Source organism: Chaetodon trifascialis, chromosome 8, assembly GCF_039877785.1.
Source record: "Chaetodon trifascialis isolate fChaTrf1 chromosome 8, fChaTrf1.hap1, whole genome shotgun sequence".
Taxonomy (NCBI): Eukaryota; Metazoa; Chordata; class Actinopteri; order Chaetodontiformes; family Chaetodontidae; genus Chaetodon; species Chaetodon trifascialis.
The window spans coordinates 1,642,501-1,662,022 of NC_092063.1; the positions used below are offsets into that span (position 1 = coordinate 1,642,501).

The 19,522-nt window shown below is 44.0% G+C and overlaps 3 protein-coding genes across 4 annotated transcripts in view; all 3 read left to right on the forward strand.

The window, feature by feature from the left end:
- Nucleotides 1-2,117, forward strand: part of LOC139334995 (mitochondrial carnitine/acylcarnitine carrier protein) — a 5,539-nt gene extending 3,422 nt beyond the window's left edge. The window contains exons 5-9 of one of the 2 annotated variants that reach the window (XM_070968346.1): nt 269-386; nt 1,066-1,138; nt 1,334-1,443; nt 1,756-1,877; nt 2,004-2,117. In XM_070968346.1, the coding sequence (XP_070824447.1) occupies nt 269-386; nt 1,066-1,138; nt 1,334-1,443; nt 1,756-1,877; nt 2,004-2,066 (486 nt within the window). In that variant the 3' untranslated portion in view covers nt 2,067-2,117. The remainder of the gene's footprint in view (nt 1-268; nt 387-1,065; nt 1,139-1,333; nt 1,444-1,755; nt 1,878-2,003) is intronic. The other variant, XM_070968347.1, reaches the window with a different exon arrangement.
- Nucleotides 2,118-3,690: 1,573 nt separating this feature from the next.
- tafazzin (tafazzin, phospholipid-lysophospholipid transacylase) lies at nt 3,691-10,148 on the forward strand. The gene is made up of 11 exons (XM_070968259.1): nt 3,691-3,726; nt 5,017-5,164; nt 5,263-5,391; nt 5,470-5,515; nt 5,614-5,699; nt 5,767-5,847; nt 5,957-5,998; nt 6,159-6,221; nt 7,115-7,167; nt 7,272-7,349; nt 8,335-10,148. The coding sequence occupies exons 2-11, from the start codon at nt 5,056-5,058 to the stop codon at nt 8,434-8,436; spliced, it is 789 nt and encodes a 262-aa protein (XP_070824360.1). The 5' UTR covers nt 3,691-3,726; nt 5,017-5,055; the 3' UTR covers nt 8,437-10,148.
- Nucleotides 10,149-11,495: 1,347 nt separating this feature from the next.
- atp6ap1a (ATPase H+ transporting accessory protein 1a) lies at nt 11,496-19,392 on the forward strand. Its single transcript, XM_070968260.1, has 11 exons — nt 11,496-11,649; nt 13,130-13,256; nt 13,400-13,474; nt 13,929-14,122; nt 14,927-14,967; nt 15,045-15,130; nt 15,237-15,386; nt 15,499-15,650; nt 16,870-16,920; nt 17,079-17,316; nt 17,641-19,392. The coding sequence occupies exons 1-11, from the start codon at nt 11,519-11,521 to the stop codon at nt 17,848-17,850; spliced, it is 1,455 nt and encodes a 484-aa protein (XP_070824361.1). The 5' UTR covers nt 11,496-11,518; the 3' UTR covers nt 17,851-19,392.
- The last annotated feature ends 130 nt before the right edge of the window (nt 19,393-19,522 follow it).

Consider the following 19,522-nt stretch of genomic DNA (forward strand, 5'->3'; position numbering starts at 1 on the left):
ATCGACCAATCGTTTGCTTTGGAAACATTGTGAAAATAGTGAGAAATGTGGTCACAATGAGCCCAAAGTGACGCCTTCACATGTTTGTTTGGTCCAACCAACAGTCCAAAGCTCCACATTACAAACACATCAGACCATTGAGATCATTGTAAGCAGCAAATAAAACATAGTCACAGTCTGGAACTCAAGATACTTGTTTACTCTCTGTATGCTTTCTACGTACTCTGGATAACATGAATGAAAGTACTTAGAGTACTGTGTTCTCCAGGTGCAGGCCAGCAGTGGCAAGTCGAGGTACTCAGGTCCACTGGACTGTGCGGTCAGGCTCTATAAGGAGCAGGGGATCCGCAGTGTGTACAGAGGGACTGTGCTGACCCTCATCAGAGGTACACGAGTGTGTGTGTGTGTGTGTGTGTGTGTGTGTGTGTGTGTGTGTGTGTGTGTGTGTGTGTGTGTGTGTGTGTGTGTGTTTAAAAAGTACTTGGATGCTTTTCTCAAGTAAAAGCACACAAGTATTTGCATCAAAATATACTTAAAGTACCAGAGTATAAGTGCTCATATTGCAAAATAATGTTCATCATGTTATTAGGTTATAATTATTGATAATATTATTGATCACTTCAATGATGCAGAGAGTGAAAGTGGAGCTTATTTTAACGCCTCGTGTACTGCTGGATATCTTAACCTATAATAATACATGAGTATTTATTAGTTGATTTGTACTTTGTCTGATTAATCAAAATCTGCAACATAAATAGTAACTGAGATAAGATAAGATAAGATAAGATAAGATAAGATAAGATAAGATAAGACGTGATGTATATTGGCAAACATAAATAACACAGTAGTGCAAAGAGCAGGTTTGTGCTCCATTAGATTAAATGATGCTGGAGTTAAACAGCAGCTTTAGTGTAATGAGTGAAGTGTAAAGTACCATAAAACATGTACTTCCTGTGTTAATGTACTTCTGTCTGTAAGTGTCAGTTTATAACTGGGTTTACTGGTGTGACTGTTGCATCCAAAGGGCAGAGCAGACTCACAGCCTGGTCTCTGTCTCTCTCTCAGATGTGCCTTCTAATGGTCTGTACTTCCTGACGTATGAATACCTGAAAAACTTCCTGACTCCGGAGGGTCAAAGGTGAGTAACTAGAACCTGGTAACTATTCTGTGAAAACATGAAACGATGTTTGAGCTTCTCAGATGTTTGCTTTGCTGCTTTTCCTTCGAATGATTTGAATGTGTTTGTAATTATGAAGGTTATGAAGTTGAAGTATCTGTGACGTCTTGTAAAGCTCACCTGTGATGTCTCACCACGTGTGTCTTCATCTGTCAGTGTTTCTCAGCTCAGCACTCCAAACATCCTCCTGGCCGGTGGCGTAGCAGGGATATTAAACTGGACCATCGCTCTTCCTCCAGACGTCCTCAAGTCCAACTTCCAGACAGGTGAGTCAGTCAGAGACTAAAGCTCCACGCTGAGCTCTGAAGAACTCGCTGTGATACGTGTACCTGCCTGCTCACACACACACACACACACACACACACACACACACACACACACACACCAGCATGTATGTATGTTGTACTTGTTACCACAGAAGCACAGGTCAGGTGTCACTGGCTGTTACAGGTGTGTGCGCATGCGCGTATGTGTGTGTGTGTGTGTGTGTGTGTGTGTGTGTGTGTGTGTGTGTGTGTGTGTGTGTGTGTGTGTGTGTGTGTGTGTGTGTGTGTGTGTGTGTGTGTGTGTGTGTACAGCTGCAGATGGGAAGTACAGAGGTCTAGTGGACGTCTTGAGAACGCTGCTCAGAGAAGAAGGACCCACCGCACTCTATAAGGGATTCAACGCCGTCTTCCTGCGAGCCTTCCCTGCCAACGCGGTCAGTCTGTGTTCTCGTGTCAGTCATGTTTCTGCTCCTCGGCTGCCTGATAACCACAAGCTGCAGCGCCGCCTTCCCTCCTGTTCTCACTGAAACACCTCGTTCTCTCTCTTCTTCCTCCCTCAGGCCTGTTTTTTGGGGTTTGAGGTGGCTTTGAAAGGACTGAACGCGCTCGCTCCCAGCTGGTGAAATGAGTTTGTAAGTGCAGAGTGTGAACGTGGCCACCGGTCTGGACCGGCCTCTCGTGGACGTCACACCTGCTTCTCTGTGCCATAAACTGTGCTACAGGTGTTCTGCATCTTTGGTCACGTGTCAGGATGTAGTGTAATTATTGTATTCTTAAAGTGAGTTACATTTTTTAAGAAGTCATCTTTTGTAATCAAGGTTGTACCCTCACTCAGTGTGAGTACAACATAAACACACATATCAATGTATGATTTTGAGCTGGGGTGTGAATATGAATATGTTTTTTGGCAGGTCGGTCAGAGCCATGTGTTTGCAAACTGTTTGTAATATTTGTAAAATGTCAGATAATTGTCAGTTTAGAAGGTTTGAACATGTTTTTATTCTGCACGCTCTGCCGACAGTCACTATTTATTTCTGCTGGGTGAAGGTTTGTTTGGGGGAGTTTTCTAAGCTTTGTGATTAAAGAGCTCTGAATTATAAATATAAAGAGAGTGAGTGTCCACTACTTTGAGATCATTTGTCATATGATAATACCCACAAACAGCACAATAGACATAAATGATCAGGCTCTCTTGTATATGTCAACTGTTGAGTCCTGTGTGTAAGGTGATGTGATACTCACACACCTGGTGAAGAGTATTTCAGTGTAGGAATACTGGCTGCTTTCTACTACTTGTATTCAGTACAGTGGGGTCACATTTGACTATATTTCTGTGTACTGTTTATATTAAACTACTATTGATGAAGGAAGGGCAAGCAGACTCGACATGTCCAGAGAAATCCTTCTTTGTGCTCATAACTGATGTGTGCTGTCAAACAGATTTCACACTGGATGATTTTCAGTTTTCACACTCACACTCTCACTAAGCAGCACCTGAAATTCAGGCGTCACATCGAGGCCTGCAACTAAAGGTTATTTTCATGAGTAATTAATCTGCAGATTGTGTTATGAAATGGTTTATATGAAGTGTTTATATACATGTTTAAGAGTAAGCTATATGTAACACATCTAATGGTGGTGCCATATTCAGTTTGTATTCAATTCTAATGAAATGAAATGTAAAAATAAATGTTTTTTTTTTCTTTCCATCTTTTTATCTCTATCTATCAAAGAACACACACAAATTGTTAATTTTCTAAATCATAGAAATCAGAAAAACATTCATATCCACTCCTCTCCTCTCCCACAGGTTTAACAGGGTATATCCTGAGAAAATGTTGAAGTTAAAAATGTAACCTTTTATTGATATAAACATTATTTACTACTTACCAGCAGTTAACGATTTTTATCGAGTATTTCTCCTTAAAGGGAGGCCTAAAAAGATGCCGACACAGCAGGTCAAAATCCACATTGGACGAGCGTCACTTTTGACCTACTTCTCAGGCTCTATTACCCATAATTCCGCATGTCGGAACACGGAAGTGGGGTGCAATTAGCGTTACAACCCACGTCGACATTAAACATGATTTGACCGAACAAAACGTCTGTTATCGTTATCTAAGAAGCCGTAACCTGATTAAATAAAGTGAGAAACAAAACAGGAAGCAGCAAGTCTTGAAAATTTCTAGGTCAAGAAACGCCCCCCAAACTACGATCCCCACAATTCAGTGCGTGACATTCAATTCCGGGGTCAACGGCCAGCAGCCTGTCAGCAGGAGAAAGGTAAATGTTTGATCTTGTGGTGTTTTCTGTACTTCTTAAGGTATTAAAGTATTTAAATATGTAGATAAGGCGTCATGGTTATACCGGCCTCACTGTGTGTGTTTTAGACACGATGAAAGGGCGTTTCTGGGCTGTTTTTTTGCTTGAGAATCGAGTGTGAGGAGCCATGAATGGAAATGCACATAACTGTTGAACGATTGTGCCAGTACAGCTTCTGTAGCGTTAGCTAAACGGCTGCTTCCTCTGTGATTTACAGGTGTTTGTTTTTTACCTGGACCGCGTTGTTTTGTCTCTCAGAGCTGAACGTGTCAGTTAACTTTGGCTAGTAGTTAGCTAACATGCTAACGTTAGCTGTGTCTTGTACACAACCTGAATGTGTTGACCTCAGAGGAGGAGAGATGGAGCTTCAGGCTTTATTCCTCCACAGTCAGACCTCTGGACAGTCCTGGTTTGGATTTAACAAAGACTGCTGAGAGGACATACTTTGATATTAACTGGTCAAAGATGAGGCAAACTGTCACAGCATGATAATAATAATAATGATAAGAAGAAGAAGAAGAAGAAGAAGAAGAGGGAGAAGTTGTATTTGTATAGTACCTTTCATGCAGGAAGTACAGCTCAAAGTGCTTTAAAAGAAAGACATCACATGCACCAAGAGAGTACTTTACATAGAGAAGACAAAATTGACTTAACAACAGATTAAAAAATGAGAAAAAAACAAGATGGAGAATAAAACCCACGTGATAATCATAGTAAGGATGAAAGTAAAGATAGAGGCAATGCATAAAACCACACAATTAAGTATTAAAATCCAGGTAAATCTTGATAAAAAATTGAGTAGAATACGGATGAGAATAAAAAGGATAGAGCGTTTTGAATACTTTATACATTGTGAGTATTTACTGCACACAGTACGATGAAAGGTACTAGATACTATGTACTGCATACAGTGACATAAACACTAACTGTGGGTGTATTGAGGAAGTTTGAATAAGCACTGAACCTTTGATGAGTGTGTTTGTAAGTCTCTGCCAAATGAATTTAATGTAAGGTGATTAATAAGAAACAATAATCTATAGTTTAATCAATAATGACAGTGTGGTTTTATTCTCACAAGACTTCCATAATTTCCATGATACTGAGGAGCCAAAGGTCACCATCGAGCAGCAGAGATATCCTGACTTTTACTCTCTCACAACACTCGATCCTACATGTGCAATAATGCACATTAAACAGCATCTTGTCATGTGATCCTGTGGCTTCCCCCTCTGGCTGTGTGTGTCGTACCAGGTTCATGTGTGTGTGGATGTAGTGTCTGTGAGCGCTGTGATGCCCCTGGAGGTCAGATGGCCGTTCCCACAGTGCCCCCCTTTGGCATGGAGGATCTCCAGCTCACTGATCATGGGCCTGGTGGGCTCCTACTCCTACTTCTGGACGAGTGAGTTGGAATACACACATACACCAACACAATACACATGCAAGCTTTCAGTGTTTTTCTTATTTTGAGATCCTCCTTCCAAACCTCTCCATCTTCAGAGTACATGAACTACTTGACGGTCCACAACCAGGAGGTTTTATTGGACCTGGTTGACCTGCGGCCCTCTAACACCCCCCTCATCACTCTGTCCAATCACCAGTCTTGTATGGATGATCCACATATCTGGGGTAAGGACAGATCAGACGCACCATCTGAGATCAATCCAGCGGTAACAGCAGTGAAATAATCACATGTGTTTGCGACAGGTGTGCTGAGGCTCCGTCACCTGTGGAACTTCAACAAGATGCGGTGGTGAGTCTGCTCCTTCCCTCAGCTCGTTCACTCATTCGTAGGAGTCAGTGTGACTTTAGTCTAATTTTCTGGTGTAATTATTTGCCATGTTTGGAAAGGACTCCAGCAGCGTCTGACATCTGCTTCACCAGAGAGCTGCACTCTCGATTCTTCAGCCGCGGGAAGTGTGTTCCCGTCTGCAGAGGTGAGTCTCTGCCGGCATTAACCGGCTGTGCGCTGAACAAACGGCTCACGGTGCGTCTGTTCTGCAGGCGACGGTGTGTATCAGAAAGGCATGGACTTCGTTCTGGAGAAGCTGAACAGAGGAGAGTGGGTGCACATCTTCCCAGAAGGTGTGTTAACGTTCCACCTCACGTTTCACTCTTTTCGTCCTGCTGCCGTAGCTTTTTGGTTCGGTTTCAGTGGAAATAAGCTCTTCCTCTCTTGTTCCTCATTCCACAGGCAAAGTCAACATGACGGAAGAATTCATACGGTTAAAATGGGGTCAGTATTCGAGTGTGTGTGTCATTTTTATGGCGATGTTTCAGCACATACAGTAAGAATGCACATGAGAGATTTGAGAAGCTGAAGAAGAGCCCTGAAAGGTTTATGCAGAGTGACTGTTTGCCTTTAAATAAATCCAGTTTTCTGTTTTATATTTCAGGCGTCGGCCGGCTAATATCCGAGTGCTCCCTCCACCCGGTCATCCTGCCGCTCTGGCACGTGGGTGAGCAACTCAGAGGCACAGGACACACCGCAGACGACAACGCATGACCTCACGTGTTCTGCCGTTCCATCGCTTTGCTTTTAAAGATGGAGTCTGCTTCACTGTAGATGGAGGAACCTTCCCGTCCAAAGAGAACAGAAAACTTGAATTACACAGAGAATAAACATATCGCATGCATTTTTAGGTGGAGTAGGCCTGCTTTAGGTAACTGCTTTTGACGTATTTTCATTGCTTCAGATGGTGTTTTTGGGCACTTTTCTGCCTTCAGATGAAAGATTACATTAGAGAGACGAGGACAGGTGGCGAGGACAGGTGACGAGGACAGGTGGCGAGGACAGTACAGTGTGCATCACAGGCTCATAGATCTTCTTCCTGAGTTTGTCGTCCAAAAACTACAAAAAACACATCAGTGAGCCTCGCTGTTGTTCCTTCATCACCATTAACACACACTGTAGTTTAATCTGACCCAGTCACACACACACACACACACACACACACACACACACACACACACACACACACACACACACACACACACACACACACACACACCATCCTGCTGCCACAAACACTCACTACAGCACCACATGTAGATTCATCCGCAGCTGAAAATAGTCCCAACAATGGCTCTATGTCCGCCTGTTTTAGTAACGTTAACTAAAAACTGCAGTGAGTTTTAGCAAGAAGCTGAGCGTCTTCTAGAAATGGAAGCGGGGGGGTCGGACCTGAGAGCCACAGACGGAGTAGGGAGGGACAACGTGCTGAGACACGGACTGAAGTAGCAGCAACAGCAGAGAGAACAGTGCGTCTCAGGGGGACGCAGGTCCTGAGGAGACCCTGATTCCTCAATGTGAAACCAAATTAATCTCTTCCTGTTCGATCTACTGTCTCAGGTTTGAGTGACGTCCTGCCAAACATGAAGCCCTACGTTCCTCGGATCGGAAAGGTAGGAGCGCTCCAATCTCATCCCAGCGGCCGTTTGATGTTTTGTGTGTCGTGACCTTTTGTTCCCTGTGAGCGGCGCTGGTTGAACTGGTGGTTTGCTTGCAGAGGATCACAGTCCTGGTGGGGAAGCCGTTCAGTGTTCGAGACCTGGTTGAAACCCTGCGAGCTGAGAACAAAAGCCAGGTGAGCGCAGAACGTCTTCTCCACGTACACGCTGGGCTGGACAGTAATGGAGTACTTCAATCGATGCGTACTAATGATGTAGCTATATTTCACCATGGTAAGAAGTATTTTGATATACAAGTACCTGTTAAAAAGTGAGACCGATCACAGATTTGTAGCAGTACTTTATATTTAGTCGTCAAAGGGATCAATGTCGTGCTGCTTTACTTCAAAAGATATCAATCAGATGGAATTCATTGATCGTTTGGTAGATAAAGACTCGACCTTCATTCTAATGTTTTATGTGAAGCTGAAACACTTTGATGATTTGTCCGTTAGACAATAACAGAAATGAGTTTGCAGGTATTTTGCTAATTGATTAATCATTAAAGTAATTTTTAGGTAACAATGGAAAATTTCAGCTCCTCAAATGTGAATATTTTCTTGGTTTTTTTTTTAAATAATTTTGTTTCATTCAGGGAAAAAATTGACAGATGGATCAATAGTGTAAACAGTTAGTTTCATGGTTTCTGATGGATTCACTTCTTCTCTAATGAAACAAAATGAGACGTTAACGGAAAGTAATTTAAATCCGTCATGTTTGAATGCTGCACTTCTCTTGATTTTCATATTGATCTGATGATTTCTTTCTGGATTGATCAACTTAGGAAATTAGTTTTTGTCTAGTTTGCGTCTTAATGAAATAGTGGGAAACATGCTGATCAGAGTTCCTCAGAGCCCACAGTGATGACTTCAAGTGGCTTCTTTTGTCAAACAGTTAAAAAACAAAGATATTCAAATATGTGAGAAAGAAAATCAGCAAACATTTAAGAAGCCGAAGCCTGAAAATGTTTGAATTTGCTTTGAAAAATGACAGAAACTGTTAATCAACCCTCAGATTCATCTTCGAGTTTGTGTTCCTGGTTACACTCACGATATGTTCAAGTACCTCGTTAGACGTCTGAAGAAGAACCTAAAAAAGTGCGACACGCTCTTTTACTTTCAGTTGGAGATGAGGAAGACGTTGACTGACTTCATCCAGGGGGAGTTTCGGAGTCTGAAAGCCCAGGCCGAGGCCCTCCACGGGCAGGCGCAGACCAGATCCTGAGTCCCAGCGCCCCTGGTTCCTCCAGCCTGATGATCCTTTACCCTAAACTCAGGGTAGTACCTTCACAACTGGACGTCCACCCACACGACTGTTTTTTACCACTGTTCTTTTGGTATCCTTCCCTTTTTTTACCGGGTGGCCCGCACATCCGCGCTGAGATGGCGAGTCACGACAAGCTTTTGAACGTTTTGAACAACGTTTTTTGGGGAGGGGTCCTCTGTGATTGATTAAAAGCAGGCGTCGTGTTTTTATTTAATACAGCAAATGTATTGTTTGGTCGCTGGGAGAAGCTCTGATCCACTGCCAGCCAAAACAGGACAAGCAGTTCAGAATGCAACAGATGAATGGACGATTGAGTTAATCAATGCTGATCAATCAATGCTGAGTGACCTCTGAGCAGCCGGTCACTCAGAAGAGGGAAAGACTGTAATGTTTGTAGCTTCAGGATCAAATTTCTCCAGTCGATTGGACATGAAGTGTCATCAGTGTTCCTCATATAACTTGTTCAGCTGTGCTTCACTTATTCCCCCCCCCCCCCCCCCCCCCCCCGAACCCTCGTGCGTCCTGTGGTCACGCCCACACTGGATGATTCCACGCCTCTCCATTCACATGCAGTGCCAACGCAGGAAGCAGTGAGTGTCTGTGGTGACGGGCTTTAGCAGCAGGCCACAGTTCGCCTCCCGCCGCTGAGCTGCACTTAACGTTCCCAAACCTCAAACCTTAAACCTGAAGTCTCCTTTGTGTGGTTCAGCCCTGCAGCGAACGCTCGCTGAAAAGCTTCTTTTATCAGAGGTGCAGAAGAAGAAGCAGCAGCTGGTGTGTCTGTTTACAGCCAAACAGTCTCAGGTTCCTTTCATAAACAAGTCCGTAATCATCAGCCTTTTTCCCATCATGCCATAAACGGCCGCGGCCTGATTTCACGCTCTGCACGGCACACGTAGCTTCACACACAGCAGCAGTAACAGGAGCTGCTCACCTGGTGGAGGAGTCTGTCACCTGCAGCTCCTCCACCTCCACCTCCACCACCTGCAGCTCTGTGATATTTAAAACCATCTAAAAGTGACGGTTGTTTCGTTTCATCAACACATTTTTTAAGTCCGCGTTAACCTTGTTGACAAACACATTGTGTTTCCTTTGGCTACTTCACAATAAAAGCACCCCTGTGTTTGGCCAGTTGGACGCTTTTAATGTGAAACAGCAGCAGTGAGAAATGTCACCACGTTAATCCGGCTGTGATTGGCTGTAGGAGAGGCTGACATCAGTGAGATGGAGCTTCTGCGTCATTTCCTGTGAGGTCATCGGACAGAGGCGTGCAGCGTGAAGAGCGTGAGGATAGAATCACGGTAAACGTGCTGTCGTATGTTTTGCTTTTACTTCGTCCGTGCAGCTTTAATCAGTCGACTGTTGGTGTTGCTCGTACGTCACCGCGTGCCCTCCCCTCGCTGTAATCTCTCTCAGATCAAGTTTGCGATTAATTTCCTACATTATTTCTCTTTCAGATGAAATATTCAGATTTTTCTGTACATGCTTTCAGCCTCTTGATGCTTCCCCTCATGTGTATCACTTGATTTATCCCGATGATCAGTGGCTTTTATAAGGGAGGACCGGCCGCAGCAAGTGATCTGTGGTTATTTTATAAATGTGTGGCCTTACTTTTCGCCACTCTTTCCCACTGTACAGTATGTCAACACCAATAAAGTATCTTTTTCTAAATTTTCATTGTTTTTAATGGAAATTCTGCCACGTTCACCGTCAGAGAAATGACTCTTAATGTACATTAAGATATAAAATCTAACTTTATTGATCCCATGCTGAGGAGATGCAGACTGCAGGAATAGCAAGAATAAAAAGGAGATGTAAAAAAGAACAAACAGACAATAAAAACTAACTATAAATATGTACATTATGAATTACACAGAAATGTTTTCTAGTAGCCAGTTAGCTTAGCATAGAGACTGGAAGCAGAAACAGCTGGAATAACTCCATAAACCCACAGCTGCATCCACTGTGGTGCTGCTGTGGGCTATCAGATGATAAACAGTGAAACAGGTCTTCCTCTTTGGACTAATGACAGATCTCTGTGGTCGTCTCTGTAGTCTTCATCACGTGCAGCTCAGTTTGTTTGTTTGTTTCAGGTTCGCGTTTCCTCCTCATGCTTTTCTGTTGAGCGTTAACTCAGAAGCAAAGAGGATTTAAAGAGGTTCATTTTGCAGTATTTATCACACAAACTGTTGTGATGGAAGAAGTTTTCAGATCCTGCACTTAAGTAAAGATAAAGTAGAAATACTCCATTAGAAATAGAAGTCCTGCAGGTAATGATCTACTTTAAGTACAGAAGTATTATGAGCCAAGTATTAAAAGTAAAAGTACCTGTTCTGCATCAAATGCTGCTGGAGCTGCTTTCAACTGCTTCATATACACTTTGCAGGTTTAGGCCAGTGGTGTCCAGTCTGGGGGTCGGGCCCCTTCAAAGGCCACCAGATAAATCTGAGGGGTCGTCTGATGATTGATGGAGAAGAAGAAGAAAAAAAACAAAGTTCTGAAATCTGTTTTCAGTTTTTTGGATTTGTTTTAATATTTACTGTTTAATAAAAGATTTACCTTTTAGGTCTTCAAACAGTCATTTAAATGAAACTAATAGAGAGGTTTAGAGGGAAAGCACTGCGAGCATTCATACATACTGTAAGGATTATTAAAGTATTTTAAAATTGTATTTTTTTTACATAAAATCTTAATTAAAAAAAACTTTAAGTTTTCAGATGAATGTAGTGAAGTCAAAAGTACAGTATTTCCCTCTGGGGTGTAGTGGAGTGGAAGTATAAAGCAGCATAAAATGTAAGTAGTCACCTAAAGTACCTCAGAATTGTACATATTTAAGTACAGTAGTGGAGTAAATGTACTTCGTTACTTCCCATGACTGGATGCTTCAGACTCTCATTCAGGTTTTTCTTCATGGAAATACTCCTCGTACTGCATGTTTCACAGTGATGTGCTGGGAGTGAAGATGAGGCAGAGGAGCGTCCGCTTCGTCCCCTCGTCACGTGACCTCGGCTGACGTCACCTGCTGTCAGCGCTCCTAAAGATGGCGACGACAAGGACGCTGCATCTCCAGCGCATCTCTGCGTGCGCGGCCGTTTTTCTCGCTCTGTTAAGCGTGTCAAAGACGGGGCACTGCGATGAGCAGGTCCCGCTGCTCCTGTGGACCAGCGAGGGGTAAGAAATGTGCAGTTTCTTCTGTTTTTTCCCGCGCACGGACGAGCCTTCACGAGCTGACGGTTATTCCCTGTTAGCTAACGGTTAGCTGCGCGTCGGTTGATGTTTTCAGGACGTCAGCTGTTCTCTGACAGAGTGGGATTAAAATACCCATTAGACTGTGGTTCATCTTTATTTTTGCTGATTAAATGAAGGAACCGTGACATGGAGTTCCCCGTAATCCTAATGAACGTCAGGTGTCATGTCACCTGTCGTCGGCTCTGACGTCACTCAGCGTCAGTGATGAGGATCATTTTAATTAAAATGCTCGTTAAAACAAAAGAAGCTGCCATTCACCTCAAGACTTAATACATCCACGTCACACCTGCCTGCCAACCTGCCTCGGAGTACTGAGTACATTTACTCAAGTACTGTGACGTCATCTTGTGTATTTCGTTGTAGTTTTTTCTGTATTTGTTGAGTATTTTCACTTTATGCATGTACTCCACAACATCGAAATACTGCACTTTATACTCAACTACGTTTACTTGAGAGGTTTAGTTACTTTGCAGATTTGGATTTTATATATTTTATATATTGTATTATACTGTAAATACATCATGTATTACAGTTATATTCAGGTCACACAGGCTGATCCACATTTCCCAAAGACAAATAACCGAACCAAAAACAGAATCATCAGAGGCTTTTCTGAAGAGCTGCATGAAGAAATATTCAGTTTGCTGTGTAAAAATAAGATTTTTATCCTGTTTGTGTAGGTGTGATTGTGTTTCCTGACCAGGAAGATGAAAGCATTTATGTTCTTGCTGTTTTTGTACAACAAAAGTAAAATATTAACATGTAGTATTGTATGAGAGTATAACCGATCAGGAAATGACAGATCATGCTGTACTAACTTCAGTACATGGAGTATTTTGTCGTGTTCTGGAATATCTTCAGAGCAGCTCTCAGTCGTATTGAATGGCCTGAATGGATCACATCTTCAGGAAGATCTGATGTTCAGGCCTCGAACCTTCACTACGTCCACCTGTCTTCATAGTGTTTGTGTCTTTGAACCAGTGGTGGAAAAAGTAACTGAGTACATTTACTCAAATGCTGTACTGCAGTATAATTCAAGGTTCTGGTCATTTGTGTATTTCCGTGCTCTGCCTGAGCTCTTTGACTCATCTCACAGGGACATATTGTACCTTTCATAGACTGTGATGCAGATGAAACAATTCAATTCAATTCAATTCAATTCAGTTTTATTTGTATAGCGCCAAATCACAACAGAAGTTGTCTCAGGACACTTTCCATATAGAGCTGGTACAGACCAAGCTCTTTATAACAGAATATAAATGAAATATATTTAAAAAACAAAATAAGCTCAACTTTGAGCAGCTGAAACATTCAAACGCAGTATGCAGTATGAGGTGGTAGTTCTAATACACAGCGTACTTCAGTACTGATCTGAATTCTTCCTCCTCTGAACCCCCGCCAGGATCTCCCTCCCTCGTCAGTCTCCCCCCTCAGCGGGTCACATCGTGGAGCAGCAGCAGCTGGCCTCCTACCTGGAGGCCGCTCTGAATGCGGGCCCCAAAAACGTCCTCCTGTTCCTTCAGGACAAGGTACAAACACACGATTAGATACTCTGTTAAAAATCCAGGATGATTGTACGTCTGTCGATTGATTGTAACAGCGAGTTTCTAGTTTTCAGCGTGGATTTTGGGTAGAATTGTCGTTTTCTTAATGCTTCTGTGCCTCCGCCCAGATGAGCATCGAGGACTTCACCATGTACGGAGGAGCTTTTGGAAACAAGCAGGACAGTGTTTTCCCCAACCTGGAGGTGAGACGGCGGCGGCGTGTTTGTTTACAGACGCGTTTTTTAGGCATTATGACAGGAACACGGTCGACTGTTTACGTTTATTTATCATCTGTAAATACTTGTTTATATGCTTAGTTATATTGTATTTTTACTATATTATTAGAATATGTATTATACATTATAATACATGTTATAGAACTCTATATTTGGTTATACTTAGTTATTTTTTTATTTTTAACAAACTGCTGTTATTTGTGTTTCTATCTTACTTTAAAAAAAAATTTGTTGTACACATTCTGTGTTTGTCTGTATGTTTAATTGCTGCTGCAAAAAATAATAACCCCAAATTGGGGTGAGAAAAGAAGTCTCAAGTCTGAAGTCAGTCAGCAAATGAGGTGTGACCCCGGCTGGAATCGAACCAGCGACATCGTGTGTAAACTTGTCACTGACAGATGTTGTCCCTCGTGTCTCACAGGGGGCTCTGATGTCCTCGTCCTCGGCTCTGGTGTTACCTGCCGTGTCCTGGCCTGCGTCCAATGCAGTGATTGGCCAGCTGCAGGACCAATTAGACACCTCCCCTCTCTACATGGACCCTGAGACTCTGAGTCAGCTGAGGCTGAACGCCTCCTCGCCCGCCCTGCTGGTGTTCAGGCTGCCGTACGGCATCGGGTAGGCGCTGTGGGGACACGCTGAGACAGACGACTGAACGCTGAGACAGACGACTGAACGCTGACTGATATCAGACAGAGCGAGACAGCTGAGGGGCGCGAATGACTCCAGGAAGTTGTTCTGGGCATTTTATTCTGACACATTACAGACTAAACTGTTGATAAATTAGGGAATTACATGTGTTCAAATGAGACATCAGAGGTACAACGTCTGTAAATCACTGAAGGGGTTTGCTGAGAAAAGTCTGCTCTGGATCGTGGATGTTAACAGACAGGAAGGCAGAGTGATATATATTATATTCCTGGACTTCACAGCGTTTTAAACCTCATTCATACGGGATTAACATCATAAAACGTTCACTCTGCTCCTCCATAATTTATCTCATCGCTCTGGACGCCATTTTACCCATCAGGCAACCACAGGATGGTCTGTAACAGACGAGGCACAGGAAGTGCTAAAATCATTTTTAATGTGCTTTCACTGGTGCCAGTTTGCCAAAATGTAAAAAAAGAAAAAGAATCAGCACATTTCCTGAACTTTTACAAGGTCTTACTCTCCTCATGGCTTATATGTTGGTGTTAGCACGATCAGATTAGCCAAAATAAAGGAAGCCCAACAAGCACAGAAAGGCCCTGCACCAGCCAGGAATCGAACCCGCGACCTGACACTGAGCCACCGTGCTGCCTGCGGTTGCGGTGACTGACAGCGCAGGTGGCAGTAACATCAGCTCATCTCAAACTGAGCTGTCTGTGCTCAGTCCCTCCGTTTTAATGGACGTCCTCTCTCTGTCCGACCCTCCTGCAGGACTGATCTGATGTCTGCCAAAGAGATTCTCAGTGGAAACGGTGAGTACGACCCGTCGAACCCCTCTGACGACGGCCTGCCGTACGGTGACGTGCTAATGCTGGCACATGTGTTTCAGATGAGGTGATCGGTCAGGTGCTGAGCACCATGAAGGCCCAGTCTGTCCCATACACGGCCATCTACACAGCCCTGCGGCCCTCCAGGGTGAGCCCCCGTGCCTCTGTTATCCACTGTTTATTAGAGATGTGTCTTCGTCTTTCTGCAGAGGTTCACGCCTCCTGTCTGTCCTCCTCCTCTTCGTCTCTTACAGGAGGCTGCGTCTCTCTCTATGGAGGCCGGCCTGGGCGGAGGACGCTCTCTCCTGCAGGCCAGAGGTGGATACAGGGAGAGAGAGAGAGAACGGGAGAGGCAGCGCAGGATCAAGGAGAAGGCTGGGATCAGCAGTCCAGTGGAGTTTAAGGTGGAATGACTCAGTTACGTTTTTCTGTGCGTTGATTTTTTAGTAAGAAAAATCTACAGTGACAGCTTTTGTTCTCATCTCTCCCCTGTGCTTCATCTTCCTCCTTCTGCAGGAGGGTGAGGACACCTGTATCCTCCTGTGGGCAAAGAGCCTATCAGTGAGCATCCTGCGAAGCGGTCGCTGGGAAGTCGAAGACCTGACCGAGTCCACCTTTAGCAGCAGCCTGAACCTGCAGGGCTCCAGCTGCAACAAAATCAAATCCAGGTAGTCCAACCCAGCGATGCACTGAAGAGGAGAAGGAGCTTATGGAGAATGATTTGTCTGCTGCTGCATCCCACATTTACAAAGCAGCCGACCGCAACATGACATGAAAATGAACATGAAATCTGAAACGCACCAGGCAGGAAGTGATTTTCTGCACAGGAAGCGCGATAACACACGCTGATGTTTTGAGTTGTTTACTGGAACTACGAGGAGCTTTTATTGAGTACCAAAAGTTGTTGTTCATAAGGGTGAAAAGTGCAAGAGTTTGTCAGAAAAAATGTCTTGTTAACCGTGTGCAGTCGGGAGGAAGTGAGTCAGCTAATGGTAGAAATGGTGTAACTGCTGATTTAATGCTAGTGATAGATTTGAAGTAAGAGCTACAAGCAACAGTCTCACATGAGACAGCTGGACCATAGCGAGCTGTTCACCGAGCAAACAGCCGTAACGTAAACATCATTCTGCACCGCGGCGTGAACGATTGGTATCGAGGTCATGGACCAGCCGCCAACAGAAAGTCGTTTGCCTCCAGACTTTTGTCTGCTTTCATTTGTTTTCTCGAGCAGAACGCCGTCTGAATGAGCAGCTCTTTGTTTTATCTGCCGACTCAACAGCAGTGAAACTTTCAGTTCAGGTCAGAAATCACTTCGTAACGAAAGAGTCACATCCAACGTCTGATCTGATGTTCTGTTTGTACCTTTCTCTCACAGTTTCATGTAAACTTTCCTTCATCTCGTCCATTGCGGTTTTCACTTCCTGCCCTCCGTCTGAATTTAACGTCACGTGACTGAAAACGACCTCTGCGTTCACGTTTCCTTCTTTCCATTGGCTGCAGCCGACTTCCCGCTCTGCTCATGCCTGCGTCGTCACTGTAGAGCTTGTGTGCTGCACTCTGTGTTTCACAGATGGACGACATGACGTCTGCTCGTGTCTCTTTCTTCCTGTTGACCTGTGATTACATTGTCGCGTCCGATCATCGCACCATCAGATAAGCCTTAAAACTGATAACGAACAGTCTGACGCAGACTGCAACCAAGACTTTATCAGACCTGTTTCACACAGGGTGACACTGTGAGGTCATCATGGCTCAGTCTGAAGCAAATGCAAACATTCACAGTTATTTTTCTCTCATCACTCATCATGGCGGCTTTAAACAGGCCGAGTGTCCTCAGTCTGTCTCTGTGTGACGTGTTTTTACGTTAAACCTTTTGGCTGTTTGCAGGTTGGTGCTTAATTATGGGAAAGTCCTCAGCCACAGCAGCTTCAAGCTAATGTGAGTCTGAACATCACACACACACACACACACACACACACACACACACACACACACACACACACACACACACACACACACACACACACACACACACACACGCACGCTGTTCACTGTCCTCGCCGCCTCCTGTAACCATCATGTTTGTGTGCATCCAGCTTCGTGATGAGCCAGCGTCACTACAAGGTGTCGGCACGCCGCTGGTTCACGCTGGACGCCGTGGAGCTGGAGTACGACGGGATCACGGCCACGTTCAACGGCAGCAGGAACATTTACGCCCCGGCTGAGTACTCGTACCGCTGTGAGTCCGTCACCAGCTTCCGCTGGCCGCTGCTGGTCCCGCGCTCATCCAGAGACCCGGCCAATCAGTGGAGGGTCTCTTTTGAAGACTTCCAGGTAAAATAGTGAGCTCGCTGTGGGCTAAACTAAACCCGAGCCTTGTTTTTGTTCACGTTTGGATAATTGGCACCACTTGATACTGAGGAAAACTTGAAAATGTGCTGATTTTCAGGCAACTTCTGTTTCCACAGGAATCTAAAACTATCATACGTGTGTTTGGATATAACTGAGAGCAGCTGTCGGCCTCTCAGAGTTCAGTTCAGAGTCACCTGAAATGTTCTTTTAAAGGATATTTCTTAGATGGTGCAGGTGTTGTTGTGCTAACGCTGAGCCTCCACAGAGATGAGCGCTGTCAGCTCCTTCTTTACTTCCCCTCCACAGATCCAGGGCTTCAACGTGACCGGCAGTGAGTTCTCGTACGCCAGTGACTGCGCAGGCTTCTTCTCTCCTGGGATCTGGATGGGTCTGATGACCAGTCTCCTCATGGTCCTCGTGCTCACCTACGGCCTGCACATGATCATGCAGCTCCGCACTATGGACCGCTTTGACGACCCCAAGGGCCCGGCTATCTCTGTGCCCCAGACAGAGTAACTACAGTCAGCGTCCTCACGTCTCTTTCCATCATTCCTCCATTTCTGTCCCTCAAACGCTTCTCGTACCGCACTGCTTCCACTCCCAGCCTTTACATCCCACCCCTGTTCATCTGTAGTTGGGCATTAAACAGACTAATAAGTGGTGTTGTCAGATTAAGGCTTTAGTCCTCACTGCATACTGTTGGTGTCAGTTTTTAACATCTGCATCCTGAGACTGAAGGATGGTTTTCAGGTAGTTTGTGCCTCTTCTGTATCAGCATGACATTCACAGCGTTAAGCGTCTGTCACCCAGAGGAAACCCCATGAGGTGGTTTAACAACACTTCAGCTGTTTGAAGGTATTTCCACAATCCTCAAAGTCTCTTCTAACCTAAAATATTTGTCTGCTGCATGAACACATTTCCAACTCGATTCCAGTTCAGCTTTGGAGCTGTGAGAAAAAACACTCATAATGGTCAGAAAATCCAGATTTTTACAGTTATAGTTGTTTCCGTGTTTAATATCGACTCCCATGATTCCCTCCGTGTTTCCTGCTTTGCACAAATTACACGACAGGTTTCCCTCAGGAGACCAAAAACAGCTCAAAGAGTCAGTATTGGACAACAAAAGAAGGTATTGCAGGTTTCGTTTACACAGTGTGAACCAAAATGAAAGAGCAGTTCTGTTTTCTACACTGATGTTAGTTTCTGTTTCTTACTGTCACTCGACATAATGCCTTCATCTTTTTCTCACGTCGTACAAGAACGACGCAGTGCGCACTGATACAGTTGGTGCAGGTTTGTAGAAAGAAAGTAGTTCCTATATGAAACTGCTCTTAACAAGGTCTGATCTTGAGCAACCGGGTCATGATTTCTGGAAATCCAAATTCCATCTAGTCCCTTGATATTGGAGAGAGTCTCTACAGCTGATATCTCCAGAACTCAGTAAATATAGAACACGGATAAGAAGCACTACAGGTAAGAGGTGAACTGTCCCTTGAAAGCACCTGATGGTTTCTCAAACTTCACCAGACGTCATGCTGATACATGAGAGGCACAAACTTGAGCGCGTCTTCTGGCTGCTGTGGATGGAAGTCTCCACCAAAGGGACAAAACTGTACATAAAGGGACAAAAATGAGCTCTAAAATGCTATTTATTGGAGAAACTCTTTAGTGTGTGTTTACAGTCGTGTTTGTGTGTAGACAAGTGAAACGTAGGTGTTGAATGAAGGATCACGTTTTGTGTGGATGACCTGTGAGTCCGATCTGATGGACTGTTACCTGCAGTGAGAGCGAAGCTGCTTCAGATCATCTCCATTCAAAACATGAAACATCGCTGAGAAACAGCATTAATCCAACTTTTCAGGATGCGTGCAGTCTCTTTTCTGAACATCCTTTCCTGTCATCATTAACTTGAACGTTATTTATTTCTCATATTTTCTGATGTGCACTGAAACTTAAATGTGAAAGTATCATTTTTCTTCGTTAATTTATTTTGTTTTGATAATTTGTGAAGGTTATCGGTGATGTCGTGCTGCTGATGTGACCCCAATAAAACATCTGAAAACTGAGCTTTCATTTTATTTTGAGTTGAGTTTCAGAATATTCAAACTTTGCAGTAGTCAAATAGTCGTCAAGTCAAGTATTGTATTGTAATTTGAAGTACTTGTACTTCACTGAAGCTTTTTATTTG